The sequence below is a fragment of the Pterocles gutturalis genome, unplaced genomic scaffold (assembly GCF_000699245.1).
Source record: "Pterocles gutturalis isolate BGI_N339 unplaced genomic scaffold, ASM69924v1 scaffold485, whole genome shotgun sequence".
NCBI lineage: Eukaryota > Metazoa > Chordata > Aves > Pterocliformes > Pteroclidae > Pterocles > Pterocles gutturalis.
The window spans coordinates 12,326-27,588 of record NW_010145430.1 but is presented as its reverse complement, the minus strand read 5'-3'; the positions used below and the strand labels follow the sequence as shown (position 1 = coordinate 27,588).

General features: G+C 45.6%; 2 protein-coding genes across 2 annotated transcripts; one reads left to right on the top strand and one right to left on the bottom strand.

Annotated features, from left to right (window-relative positions):
• The first annotated feature begins 8,840 nt into the window (after nucleotides 1-8,840).
• On the top strand, nucleotides 8,841-11,011 carry LOC104470428 (mast cell protease 1A-like). The gene is made up of 5 exons (XM_010085356.1): nucleotides 8,841-8,847; nucleotides 9,207-9,360; nucleotides 9,715-9,856; nucleotides 9,974-10,240; nucleotides 10,832-11,011. The coding sequence occupies exons 1-5, from the start codon at nucleotides 8,841-8,843 to the stop codon at nucleotides 11,009-11,011; spliced, it is 750 nt and encodes a 249-aa protein (XP_010083658.1).
• Nucleotides 11,012-13,264: 2,253 nt separating this feature from the next.
• LOC104470427 (olfactory receptor 6C1-like) lies at nucleotides 13,265-14,211 on the bottom strand. Its single transcript, XM_010085355.1, is given in 2 exon segments — nucleotides 13,265-14,154; nucleotides 14,157-14,211. Coding segments are annotated over 2 exon segments (945 nt in total).
• Between the last annotated feature and the right edge of the window lie 1,052 nt (nucleotides 14,212-15,263).

Below are 15,263 nucleotides of genomic sequence, written 5' to 3'. Positions count from 1 at the left end.
GAAGATGACATAATGAGGGAAAGGAACCTGTCACTGTCAGAGGGCAGGCCCACTTGCTAGTCTTTCATGGCACTGCAGACAGAAGTCAGACAAAGAATGTAAGTTTTCTTCCAGTTTCTTCAGGCCTAAAAGCCTCAGATCTGCAACACTCTGATCTCGCCTCTGGATAGACCCAGCTCTGTGATTTCTATCAGCGTCTCTATCTGACACCTATAGGATGAGAGGAAACAACCTCAAGTTGCACCAGCGGAGGTTTAGATTGGATACTAGGAAAAATTTCTTCACTGAAAGGGTTATCAAGTATTGGAACAGGCTACCCGGAGAAGTGGTTGAGTCATCCTCCCTGGAGGCATTTAAAAGACATGTAGATGTGGCACTTAGGAACATGGTTCAGGGTGGACTTGGCAGTGTTAAGTTCATGGATGGACTTGATCTTAAAGTTATTTTCTAACCTAAATGGTTCTATGATTCTATTCTATCTGCAGTTCTGTATGGAGATCAGCCTCTCTCCAGTTCAGTAAGAAGTGGTGATGCAGCTCACCAATTCTAATGATGTCTGGGATCTAGGGCTGGGATTCTTCTCAGCTACTTTTTGGGTCACAATTTAGTAACCTTAAAATAAGCATTTGGTAACATTTTGGATGACCTGAAGTATTCTCTACAGCCACCAGCTGATCCTCCTGCAGGACACGGGTCTCCTGCACCTAACTCACCAGCTCCCATGTAGCCACGTCTCATCAAATGGCACAAGATACTCGTACTTAAGAAATTCAGCCCAAAACAAAAGAGAGGCAATAATTAACTCACCCAGTTTTACAATTCTGAGAAAAAAAATGCAAAGTCAACCTACAGCCCTTATGCTCTCATTCGAGCCAGGGCCACAAGGCAAGCAGGGTCCATCCACATGACAATCACATAACTCCAACATTTTTGGACAGAAATGTTAGAGAAAGGAAACAATTCTCTCTAGATGTCCGTTTCTCTACATTGCACATCAAGGAGGAAAGGTTCCAGGCTGACTATGGGCATTTAGAAACAATATTTCTATCTTTTCCAGTTATACACAGAGCTGAGGTCAACCTCACTTCAAAACTGAAGGTCTTCATTACAGACAATGATCAGAACAGGAAGAGTCACCTCTTACTGTGAGCCAGTGACGGTTTGGAGGAATGCAATCCACTTGCTATTCATGTTCTCCTCACAGACGCAGCTCTCAGAGAAAGTCTGTGGGGTCTTGAGCACACAGGTTTTCCCAGCCCTCACCCCTGTTTTCATGGGGGAAAACTGAAGCCCTAAAGTACCTTGGGTCAGCATCTCTCCATTGCTGCTGAATGGCACTGCAAAGGACTGAAAGATGAACAGTGAGTGGGCTCCTCTTCCCACCACACTTGAGGGGTGACACTCACAGAGGTGGTAAGGGAGGAGAATTTCAACAAGAAGCAAAAGGGTTGTCAAAGAGGACTGGAAATCAATGAACTTGGTGGGCAGCTCCCAACAAGCAAAGGCTACCTTTCTCACCTTCCTTTCTGAAAAAAAGCTAGATTTCACTGGATTGCAATGAAAGTTTTGTGTTTCATTCATAGTCAAAGGAATCATTGTTAAACCTCTTCTCTCTTCTTAATTAATGTATATACAGGCTTTACAGAAGCCTGCACAGCTTGCAACCCTTAGCTCCTTCTCAGGAGGGAGGGGAACAATGTGTTTGAAAAAATGAGAAAAACCTTTCAGAAAGTTTTCATGGGACCTCCTCCTTTTCCTCTTGGAATTATTCTTATGCCAGCATTCTTCTCTTTTAGAGTCCAAACTAGATATTACAAAAAATGAACAGGCTTTATTTCTTTGTTCCACTCATATTGTTAGAGTTTTTTATAATATCATCTTTGGTAGGCAATCTAAGAACTTTTTACTTTGTGCCATCTGGAAAGGTTGGTTTGTGTTTATGGTTGAACTCCTCAAGGATCCAAAATTAGAGACTTTCTGACTGGTGAGCCTGGCACAGTAGTAGATGAGTTGTTTAGTTAAACAACAAACTAGTTATGTCCAGGAATTTCTCCTTGGTTTTTTATTCCATTAGTTGAGTTCAGCCTTGGACCAGAGCTGCCCGTCTTTCTATTCAGTCCTCATTCATCCATCGTCATGTATTCAATTAAAGAACAACTAAAATTCTGTGGATTGCCTGAAACCTTACACTTGATTTCAACTTTCAGGAAAGAAATAGCATTGGAAAGAAAAGTACACTCCATGAGCCAAGTCAGATTGTTCATTCTAAGGAGACACAAGGTGTTCATGTGCCATTTCATGTCCCTTTCCTTTGCTGTTTGAAACACTGTCTTTTGCAGCACAGATTAAAGGGTACTGACAGAGAAGCAAACACTAAAGAAAGCTGAAACTGTAACTTCCTCAGTTCCCTCATCTAAATTGACTTCAGTAGCAAGAAATAATGCAGATCATATCTGTGACCCAAGACAGAGCTTGCCATGAACTTTTGACCTCACCCAGACTACAAAATACTCCTCTCCCTTATCATCCTCACTGATCCTAAACTGAACCACAAATGAACAAGATGTTTAATTAGAAAAAACTGTAAAGCCCACCTCTTCTGGTTGCCTGGAGAAGCTGTGGATGCCCCACCCCTGGAGGGGTTCAAGGCCAGGCTGGATGGGGCCCTGGGCAGCCTGCTCTAGTGGTTGGCAACCCTGCCACAGCAGGGGGGTTGGATCTAGATGATCTTTAAGGTCCTTTTCAACCCAGGCCATTCTACGATTCTGTGATTCTGCAACATTGCTGGTCTCTGTTCTTGGACAATGTGTAGAAGGTGAGGGTACAGGACACTTAAACAGGAATGATGGCTTCAAACCAGGAGGTGGACAGGGAATTTTCCAAAGGGATTCACCTGGAAACATTGGCAAGAAATGTCTCCATATGGATCCTTTTCTTAGGCTTCTTCCACAGCCAAAGGGGATGGGCAGGGAATAGAATGATCGACTACAACGGGATGGAACAGTTGTACTGTTGGACTGAAGGTCCACCTCCCGCTTGTGGCTGGGTCAGCTTCAAATATTGTCCTGGGTTCAGTTGAGACAGAGTTAACTTTCTTCATAATAGCTAGCAAGAGGCTGTGTTTGGATTTGTGCTCAGAAGAAAGCTGATAACAGTGATGTTTACGTGGCTGCCAAGGTCTTTTAGCTTCTCTGGCTGTCTGCAAACAGGAGAAGCTGGGAGGGAGCACAGCCCCAGTTACCAGCCCAGGATTCGATCTTAGGTTTGGGATTGAGACCCAGAGTGGCCAATAATCTATTCCATAATATGCACATCATGCCCAGTATACAGGTGAGGACCCTCCGGAAGATCAGCCCTTTTGGTTCTGGATCTCTTTTGCTCCGGGTCATCTTGCTCCAGGTGGTCACTCTCCAAAGGCCTTCCCGCCCCACCCCAGTCGGCTCTTGGTCTGGGACGCTGAGACTGTTCTCTCCGTTCCGTGAGTGCGGTTTCGGGACTCTCCCTGCTCTGGGATCATTAGCCGGGAACAGGCTGAGCCTTGGTCATCAGGTGAGGGGGCAGTATCACTGTGTATCGCTCAATCGTATATTTGTAGATAGTATTATTTTCAGTATTATTGTAGTTTAGTTATTAATTTGTCCTTATCTCAACCCATGAGTCCTTTTTTCCCTTTACCCCTTTAATTATTCCCTCTATCCTTGGGCAGGGGGGCGTGGAGGGAATTGAGTGAACAGATGTGTGGGTTGGCCCCCAGCCAAGGGCAAGCCCATCACAAATATCTATCAGGTTGTTCATGGCTTTTATCAGAAAGATTGATGTTTAACTATCTCCAAGATTTTTGTTCCTCATATCTATTCAGAGTGAAAAATGAACAAATTCTTATTTCCAGTGTGATTCCTGTGATCCAGATCATTTCCCCCTGAGATGCTAGTTCCTCTCTCTATCCCTATGAAGGCAGCACAGCTGTAGGTGGACAACTCAGTTGGAAGGACATTTTTAAGGACAATGTAGATTAAACACACCCAGCTGAAATACTGGGAAATACATGCAGCTCAGTATGTGTAAACCAGTCTCTCGCACTGAATAACTAACTGGCAGACCAATGATGTCCATAACCCCAGTGGGGCTCAGACCATTATTTCACCCATATGCTAATAATATACCCAGGTGAATTTTCCCAGGATGCTGAGGTACCACAGGTACACTGTGAATAACCCCACAGCTGTGCTGAGGTGACCTGGGATTCATCCTCCTCAGCTTTCCAGTGCTGCTGCATGCCACACGTACGCACAGGGGTCCCCCAATAACACTAAGATACTCAGCCTTACACACTCAGTCGACGCAGTAGTCGCTCTGGATCCCAGGTCTCCCAGTTGCTGGCACCCGTTCAGGTAAGCCACTGACACCTCCAACCTCACTCCAGCTGCTGGGATGCAGACTTACTTGGATACACAAACACAGACACCTGTGATGTATCCCCCAGTAACCAGCCTTAGACACTCAGCCTACACAATAGCTGGCCCTTGCGTCCTCCCATCTCCACTTGCCTCATGCACACAGACACATGCACACAAACGGGTCTCTCAGACCCCATGGTCTCTGCAGTGTTCAGTTTGGTCCTGCTGATCCCTCCAGTAGCCAGCTCTTGAAATCTGGGGTATGTCTGGTACCGAGCCAAAACTTACAGCTCCTTCAATGCCCAGTTTACAAGTCTCTTACCCTACTGAAGCAGGCTGGCTGGCCTCCCCAGTTCCTGGCACATCAGCTACTGGGGCCAGTGACTCATGGTCCCCACTCTGATAGCTGCACTCAGACAAGGCTTCAATCTTTAACCAACCTTTAACCAACCTTCCACCTCTGAGCAGTCAGCTTTTCCTGTAGGGTGTCAGTGATTAAAGCACACCCTGCATCAGCCAGAAACAGGAGAGGGTTAAAAGGTATCGGCGAAGCAAACAGCTTCCTGAGAAAGATCCATGCCCAGCTCACAAGGTTAGGCTTCATCTTCAAGATAAGACAGGTATTTATATTCTCATTCTAAGTTGTGCCTGGAGGAGTTCCCAGGTTTTGCAATTTATCATCAGGAAATTACGTTATCAAACAATCCTTGCGTCTTTCTTGGAAGGAGCTGTAGATTGTAGGAAAGTGACACAAGTCCAAAATTAGGGGAAAGGAGTTTTTCCCAGCCTCCACAGGTTGATCCAGCTTTTCTATGTCTTTTGTCTTCTTTCAACCTTATTTTGGTTCTTGAGATTGCATCAACATATTCTTCTTCCCCTTGTGCCCTGTAGGAAAGATTGTGCTTCAGGTTTCACATTGAATTTCTGCCTCCTTGTTTTCACACCCAGGGAGAAAACACACAAACTTTAAAATCAACATAGAGGTTGATCTCTCACCTTGGATGCAAACACCAATGGAATATGAAAAGCTGCGGAAATAACTGTAAAAGCTGAAAGGAAGAGGCTGACATTATTCCAGGAAAAGTAAATATGTCTGAGGTAAGGATCGTGGCTTTCTGAATGAGCCTCGCAGCCTAGTGCTGGGGGAGGGAGGGGCAGAAGCAAGTCTCACACAGATCTATGTGTGGTCTGTTGGTTCTCACAGCCCTGCAATGGGGAGCACAGTTCCTGCTTTTCTCACGGGCTTGGGGATTAGAGAACTCATTCTCAGAAACATTAGTGAGATGAAGTTTCATAAGAAGACAAGAAATGGCCAGACAAGTGCACCGATGAGCTGCCTGTTTATACACAACCAGCTCCTTTTATCGCCTCATTCCCCCTTTAACACACCTTAGTCCTCAGACCACCTTAGTCCTTCCCTTTCCCCGACTTTGACCCTTGCTTTAAACTTCCCATCTGTATCTTTTGTACAGTGCCAAAATGCCACTCCTGGTATCCCACAGTAAGTCCTTTGAGTCTGCAGTCACTAAAATTCCTCAGCCTGCAAGGGGACAAAATCAAAGACAAAGTCATGTGAGATAAACTATGGGTCAGAGCTGGCTTCTCATCTTAGCCATCGGTTGAGTTCTCCTGCTGCTCAGACAAAGCACAAAGCCAAGGACAGTGGAAGGACCCTTCTCTCTCCTCCACGTGTCCCCAGTCCTAAGAGTTACTGCTGCTTCCTATTGCATAGAAACCTGGGAGGCCACCTGGCTGAGCTCTCACTCTTTAGAAGGGACCAGAGCTGAACACGTCCTAATTTTCTGGCTCCTGTGATTTCCTCCAACGAACGTACCACTGCAGCTCTGCACATTTGAAGTTTGAATTCAGCGTTTTGGTGAGGGGCTTGTTGTGGGCACAAACGGATGCACAGCCTATGTGGCAGTAGGGGAGTCAGATCCCTTGCAGTCCCTGGGAAGGCAGAGGCCTGGAGAGTTTACAAGTGTGAAGAAACTGGTAGCATTTCAATGATTAAAGGCACTGTGCTGCAGCCAGGAGTGTGTAAAAAGGGATGTGAAAAGCCAGGAGGGGTACTCATCCAAGGGTATCAGGACCTGGGGCTCTGTCTTCTCGGTCTCTCACCTCTACCCTCTGCCAAAGCTACTGACTGCTCCACCACAGGCATTAGGAGTGAGACTTTCCCTTCTGATCACAACCAGGGGAGGAAGTCTCTGCCTCTGCCGTGTATCAGCTGCACCCCCCAGCACTTTAAAGGTGTCCTGTCCTCAGTCCATACTTCTAATGACCACTTGCCTTTCAGTCCATTTGCAGCAGTGGAAGATGTGCCCGGATTCACCTTGCTGAAATTCAGTCTTTCAAAAGCCACCTCTGGTACAGTCTGCTCCACTTGTGGGCAAAGGACAGACAACGTGTCTTCATTGTCATGGAAGTTAACCTGCAGCTCATGCCCAGGTCCTCTGAGCACCCACAAAGCATGGGTACATGCTCAGTCTCTGCTTTATAGCAAATAAACCCAGTACCTCCAACGTAAAATTTCCCTGTGATTCTCAGAGCAGTCAGTTCCAGAGATGCTTCCAGGTAGTTGGTGTGAATGGCACAGCACATGTTTGTGTCTCTCTGCTTTTCACAGTCCTTTGTGATTTGTCTCAGTGGGTCTTGAGGCCCCAATCACCTCCTATATGCCTCCTGACACATCCCAAGAGGGGCAGTACACAGTCTCAGTGCTCACCTTCAAAAACATTGCTCTTCTGAGCTGCAACACAAGCAATGTCCACTCTGACCCTTCCAATATTTTGAACACAAAAATACATGGGCTCACAAAACATTAATTCTATAATGGCACCACCACGCAGGGCCTGGACATGCCCCAGCCCATGTTCTCAGCAGTGTGGTTGCACAGCCCCATTCAACAGGTCACAAGCCTTGCAGCAGATCTTCTCACTTGGGAAGACACAGTCTCTTACTTTACAGTTGTATGAGTTACCGTCGAGGAGAGGAATTCTCCTTCACAGAAGCATCAGAATACTGAAGAGAGGCATGGGTTTGCTCAAGTGTTTATTATCATTCAGTGCTGCAGCTTGGTATTGTCTGAAGCATCTCCTCTCTTTGGGTCTGTGCTCCTCCAGGTAAGATGACCTCATACATGACAGAAACCAAGGTGGTTTGCAGCTTTCCGCTTTATCTCTCACAGGAATGGAAATTGTGTGGTTAAAAAGCTTCCAGGAAGCAGATTAACCCAGATTAGATGCCATGCTGGCAGGCTCTGGAAGAATAAAAATGTGAAAGGTGAAATCTAGACAACAGGAGAAGCAGACATTTTCTAACAAGTCTGGAAAAATCATTGAGCAAGTCCTCTTGTAATGCACATTAGGGCATATGAAGGGGTGGAAGGGGATTGGAACAGTCAGCATGCACTTGCCAAGGGTAAAACAGTCCTGACCAATGTGACTGCCTTCTCTAATCATGGCATTATGGATGTGGAGGAGCAGTCGTTGTCATTTACCTCGACTTTAGCAAGGCTTTTGACATTGTAACCCAGGATATTGTTCTATCTAGGTTGTGATGTTACGATCTGAGTGAACAGACAACTGGATGGATAAAAATAGGTTGAATGATCAAGTCCCCACCGGAGCTCCAGCTCCAGCTCTGTCTCAGCCACGCCTGCACCCGGCCATGTAACCTGCTGATCTAGACCTGGGCCCATGGACTGGCTTCCTAGCTTCACCTCAGCCTTTCCTCATCACTGTGGACTTGTCTGATCATCTAGAACACTAGTGCTTGAGCTTGTGGGTCTCTGGTAGGTCCTGTGCCTTCGCTACTCTGACAGGTGATTTCCAATATCCCAAGGGCACCTCTGATGGCAGTCAGCACCTCTGATAAGAACCAGGACCTCTGCCTGGCCCTGTTCAGCTCTCGCTGTTCCTACCAGGGGACAGGGAAAAGAAGAAAAACAAACAAAAAACCAAACCACCCAACTCATATCTAGGATCCAAGGAGGGCCTCACCGAGGGTCTCCAGTGAGATATGCCCTTGGCTGGAGACACCCCACTCCTTTCACTGCTACCTGAGTACTGAGCACTCTGAGTACTTTGAACAAGCCCAAATCTCTCCAACTTTTGGAGGAGATGGAGACAAAAATGAGAGATTGTGACATGAACCCTTCACCAAAGCCCTTGTAAGTTTGGGGTTTGTAAGAACAAAAGCAGGAAATGACACAAGCTGATAGCAGGCTGAGGTTTCCTGATTCAGCTCCAAATTTCGTATATATAGATCACCATTCTGTACCTGTCTCCTGCCTGGCCATAAAAACTGTTTTGCCTCTTCAGGACAGTGGTAAAAGATGCTGCTGCTTCTTCTGCTCTCAAGTGCTTTTCTCCTTCTCCCATGGGCTGGGGCTGGTGAGTACAAGAGACGGTATTTAGACCAGGACATGCAAGGGCAGAAATGGGCAGTGAGTAGGAAGTCTGTCTGGTACCTGCCTTGTCTTTTCTCATATGTCTACTCTCTACACCACTCATATCTCTCTGCACAGACTCTGCCTGACCCCAGTGAAGCATTACAGGTACAAGTGTGGTGCCATTTGAGAGCATTTTAGAAACCCAGAGTCAGGTGTGGTCAGTCAGCCCCAGGAAGTGTTGCTTGTTTTTCTCTCCATTGTGCATAAGCAATGCTGTGGACAGCCCAAGCAAAGAGAGTTATTGGCATCATTGGCACAGGACGTTAGAGGATGACCCTCTTTCCTCATGTGGCTCCCAACTTCATGGGAAATAGTGGCGTCTAGGATATTAACACTTCTCATCTCTCTTCCAGGAAGGATCATTGGTGGATGGGAAGCTAAACCCCACTCCAGGCCCTACATGGCTCATTTATCAATTGGAAGCCAGTCAGGTAGATTTCAACGTGGAGGATTCCTGATTCGCCCAGATGCAGTGCTCTCAGCAGCTCACTGTGTGGCTGGAAAGAGGTAAGGCCCTGTCTTTCTTGTACATGTGGTTTTTTCAAGTCTCACACAGTTATGAAGAGCTGCAGTCCTAGTCTGGGGTGAAAGAGCACCCGTGGGGACAGGATGCCTTGGCAGTGGTCTCTTGGTCCAGGGTTTCTACCATCAGTCAGAGCTACTGTTGGAGAAGAGAGGCCAGTGTCTCCCATTCCCTTCTCCCCTTTTGTCTTCAAAATGGGACACCCCAGACCTATGTCAGCATGGGGTAAGGGACCCTCAGCTGAATTGTGGAAGGAACCCAAGCTACAGAGAGCCACCACCATGGAGGCTGGGTGGCTGTGGTCAGTGCAACTGGAACATGTTGGTGTTTCCTGGCAGGAAAGTGAACATCACCGTGACCCTGGGAGCCCACAACATAAATAAGAAAGAGCCAAGCCAGCAGAAGTTCCATGTTGGACACTGGGTCATCCATCCCAACTATTCAGGAGATACCGTTATAAATGACATCATGCTGCTGAAGGTATACCCCCATATATCCTTGCTGCCTGGGGAATCTCCCCAGGCTCACTTCCCAAACCCCATGAACTTGTTCCCATTCCTTTGCCTGCTCTAACCATATGTTCTCTCTGCTTGGCAGCTGAAGCCAAGGGCCAAGCTGACTAAGAAAGTGAGTCATATCCGCTTGCCCAGTCACAGTGAGCATGTGGAACCAGGGACTATATGCAAAGTGGCTGGCTGGGGCTGGACATCAATGGCAGGGGATAAGACTAGTGTGCTGATGGAGGTGGACTTGAAAGTACAGTGTGAAAAAGTGTGTGAGGAGGAGAAGTTTTTCAAAGGGAACTACCTGTGTCAGTCTATGATCTGCGCTGGTGATGAGGATGGCAAAAAATCAACTTTCCGTGTAAGTGTTGTTTTGGACTCCAAGCTTGGGATGAGGTTGGGATTAGACAGTCAGGTTGGTTCTCAGGTGGGGGATGAAGGGGATTAAAATGAACTAGATTCTTCAGGATGATGTGCTGACGCTCCTCTCAGGAGATTTGGAGCTGACGTGCTCCCTGAATCGGGGTGTAGTTGCCCAACTGTCAGCATCGTGTACCTTGTTACATGTCTGTGGATACTCTACCCTAGACACTGCTCCAGGAGGCTGCAGATCTCATGTAAATCCTTTGTCTTGTCCTGATGCAGAGGGATGTCTCAGATGTTCTCACGTATCTAAAGTAGGACTAGATTCTTCTTTTCAGGGATATGAAGGCAGTTTTTGAATCTCAGATGGCCTCTAGGCCTGAATTGCTTCACGGATCAGCTTAGAGGAGCAGTAAGGCAGCTACAAGCTCTGTGGAGCTCAGTCAGCAGGGAGGTGGTTGAAAGAGGAGGGTCAAAAGAAGACGTTCTTCACTCAGAGGGAGGCAAGAGGGCTGGTTTCTTCCTTAGGGCAGGTGGAAGGGGCTGTGCGCTGACATGTCTGATCCCTCCCATTCCTCTTAACTCGCAGGGTGACTCTGGTGGCCCATTAGTCTGCAATGGGAAAGCTCATGGCATTGTTTCTTACAGACCCAAACATCGCGTCTTCCCTAAAGTATTGACCAGAGTCTCCTATTTTGAGCCCTGGATACGTGACGAGCTGAGGAAGTTTGCACTCCAGGACCTACCTGACCGCCTCCCCTCTGACTGAATTGCTCAGTGCCCCATTTTCACAGTGCATCAAACATCTGCTGGTGCTCAGAGGTTTCTGGGGGCAGCTGAAATGGAGTCAGAGATGTTCTCACGGCATATGCACAGGCTGCTGCACTAAGGAATGTCTCCATGGCAAGGTAAAAATGCAGGTCCAAGTACATACAGTTTCACATTGTTCCCTTCCTCCTGCTTCTGCCCAACAGGGCTACCTCCTGCTCTGCTTTCTGGCCATCAATAAAAGCATGTTCAAACTTGCTTGTGTGTGCAGCTTTCTTGGGAACAGGATGGAATGCCCAAGGGTGAGAATGAGGAGGCTCAATGCAATGTGGTAGTGAGCTGATACCTGCAGGATATTGTGATCTTTAATGTACAGGATGCCAAACCAGAGACAACTATTCTGTGTTATTTCCCTTAGCTGCTGTTAATGACAGAAAGTATGATTAGTAAATCCAAGGGACAAAAGTCCACTGAAAGTTACTGAACAGAAAGGAGAGAATTAAATTTGCTGTCACAGTAGACAAGTGACATAAACTGCCTTTGGTATCACAAGGGAGATACAGACATTTCTGACATCCTGGTGCCAATTCTACGGCATGAATCCCTACACACTAAGCAAACTATCTTTCCAATTAAAAATGCCTTGTACGTGCTTACTTCTCTTTATTACTCAAAAATACTACTTCCTGGACATTGAGGGCCTTTTCAGATGTCGCCAGCTGCTGCTCCAGAAGGTGCATGGTACATCCTGTGTCGTACCACCCAAACCATGACAATGACCCTGATACCCTAAAACACTTCTATTTAAGCCATTTTTGAAAGTCCAAAGGGTGATTCCATTGAGAAGTTCCTACTGTACAGGAGTTGAACCTTGTGGAGCTCCTAAGCTGTATCTACTAGCCCAGTTCAGGTTGTGGTCCAGAGCATCTAAAACAGCACAAGATGCCAGTAAAAGAGAATTCTTCGGCAGGAAGTCAGAGTGCCTTTCCTGATGTTCCCTCACCAAATTTAAGGAAAAGTTGCTTCACCTGATACTCTTTTCCCCTCCCAAGTTCTTCCCCTTTACCACCAGCTATCCCCTTTAAATAAAAAAGCCCACCTCTGCTTACCCTTTCCTCATTAGCCTAGGTTTGATATTTGATATTTGATATTTGACTTCTTTGATATTTATGGTACGGTTGCTTGGGTAATTTCTACCTTGTTGATTGGTTCTGTTACACTCATACTCCCCATTTGTTATCAATACTGTCCTATCATTTCTCACATTGCTGTTTTGTTAGCGGTGCCATGAGCCAGGTCAAACTGTATACACAGTAAGCCCTTTTGCTCTCTGCAATGCCTTCTAATTATTCATGTTATTGTCTTCGTAGTGTAAGCCAGGGGTGGCCATCTGTACACATATCCTACTGCCTATTTTCAGATCCCTATACATAGGCCCAAATCAAGTGCTGAATCCAATCACTGATGTTAGGTAAGATCAGTCCCATTCTGGTTTCCTAAAGCTTAAATAAGATGGGTTCCATCAATCATTATATGAATTTCTGAAAACCTGTGAATGTTACAAGCTTGACACTATTTCTTTCATCAGTGAACAGAAAATACACAGCTTGTTTCAGAAGTCATCTAGCATTCTTACCACCTTCACTCACTGTATCACGGGGTAACCAACACTCTTTATCTGCTGAGGCCCAAACTGAAGCATGTATACATCAGAGAAAGATCTATCATACACCATGGATCACTGAGACTGATGAGGATGGAAGGCTCAGGCATTTATTCAGATAGCCAATGACATTATTTTTCCCTCTGTCCCATACCTTGCCATACTCTCTGATTTCATCCCACTGAAGGAAGGAACTGTTCGTGTGTACAGTGGCTCCTTAAAAGACACAGTGATGTTGTTCCATAAAACCCTTTGTACTGCCCTTTGTTCTATATGTGGACTTGGACTATCCAGTAAGAGAGTGATGTGTGGACTAGCCACCACTAACCTAAATCATTCAACATGGAGAAAAGAAAAGCAGAAAGCTTTGGCAAGAAAAAGGAAGGAGAAAGAACTGAAAGAACAGGCTTCAGTAATTTACAAGATTATTGACAACTGTTTGTGGATGGATTGAGGAGTGGATGAGTGCGTGGATGGATGGACGTGTAGTAATAGGTATGTTGGTAAATGGATGGATGTCTAAGGAGAGACAGAAATGTTACTACAATATTTTCTTCCATGTTCTCCATTACATCGACATTCATCACCACCTCAAATTTCTGGGTGTTTTGAAATGACTATACTCCGTTTGATGCTCTCCCTTAAGGCCTCCTGAACCTGTGTGTTCCTCAAGCTATAGATGAATGGATTGAGCAGAGGACATACCACAGTGTTCAAGATGGACACCACCTTGCTGATGTCCAATCTGTTGGTCTGGGTGGGTGTGAGGTACATGAAGATGCAGCTGCCATGTGAGATAGACACCCCAGTGAGGTGAGAGGCACAGGTGGAAAAAGCTTTATATCTGCCCACCACAGAGGGGATTTTGACCACAGCAGTAATGATGTTGATGTAGGATACAGCTATAATAGCTAGGCTGCCCAGTATGGTGAACACTGATGAGATGAAATTCATGCTCTCTAGGACTTTGGTATTTCCACATTTGAGCTGAACCATTGGTGTGGTATCACAGAAAAAACTATTAACAATGTTTGAGCCACAGAATGGCATCTGGAAATATACCACTGATAGAGAAAGAATGAGGACAGGCCCACAAATCCAGGCAGTAATCACCAGCAGGCTGCAGACTCGTGAATTCATAATGGCCACATAGTGTAGTGGTTTGCAGATGGCCACATACCTGTCAAAGGACATCACAGCTAACAGGAGAAACTCAGTGGTACCTAGCATTGCGTAAAGAAAAGTTTGAGTGAGACAACCCCTTAAGGAAATTGGGTTTTTGCCTAATGCCAGGTTGGCCAACACTCTGGGGATGACAGTGGTAGTAAAGCCCATCTCTAAGATGGAGAAGTTCCTGAGGAAGAATTACATGGGAGTCTGAAGACAATGGTTTATCAAGGTGATGGTGATGATGAGAACATTACCTGTTAAAGTCAAGATGTAGATGACTAACAGGATGATAAAGAGCACATAATGGAGTTATCATCATCAGCAACACCCAAGAGGATGAACTCCATCACTGTTATTTGATTCTCCATCTGTAGCTTATCTTTAAACAAGCAAAAATGTTTTGAGGGATGCACACAAAAAAACAAAAAGTAATGAGCAAGAGTCTCCAAAACCTTGTTCAGTGTTCCCTTTTGACTGGGTGTTCTTCCAAAGAAGAGGATTCATTAAGGCTCAACAAGATCTCCATTCTGAATTGCTTGCTGCCCCTCATCACTGGTTCTGAGCAATACTCAAATTCAATGCTAAGCATGTAAAGGCAAATGAACCCACGCTGTAGAAGAAGCTCCTGAGTATGAAGCAGTGATCCTTCCTTCTTCTCCTTCCATGTCTGATCTTCACGGCCTAAAGAGATAGTTTAAAAAAAAAAATGGGACATGTAGGGGTGGAGTGGACAGTTAAAGCATTGGAGCTCTCTGGTGGGTGATCCTGATACAACATGTAAGCATAGGCATACCCACAGCAAGCTCTGAAAAGGAGCATCACTTGACTGAATGTAGCCTTTATGAATACCTCCACTACCAAGGTTTAAATGAAACTCCCAACAATACTCCTCACTCTTGGTGTCAGATTCTTCGTTAAATTCCCCTTACAGAATTCTACCCTACTAAAAATCAGGCACTAAGTTTAGGCTATTTTACTACTAGTACTAGTATCTAGTACTTTCAGAGAGGGATTTGTTCCCTGATTAAAGGAACTTGATGATTAGCCCCTGGATTTGCTGAGGACTGATTGAAAGAACAGAGGAGTCTATCTCCAGAAACAAACAGAAGAGTCTGCTCATCTACCTTCAAGCATCTTTCCTTGTAAAGAGCTACATGACCAAATAATCTAGAAACCCTTTTTGAACAATGGATATAAAAGGCATTTGCAGGACATGATTGATTAAGGTAGATACCTTAATTACAGGAGAAGAATTAGAAGAAGAATTAGTTTCACGGATTGCCTGTAACTATCCCTTAACCAAAAAAAGACAGAGATGTGGACTTCAGGGTTTAAGTGAGAAAAATCCCACTTGTGGTGAGTAACTCACACTTGGACAATGGGATGGAACTCAATTGCTTAAACGTAGATGTCTAATAAC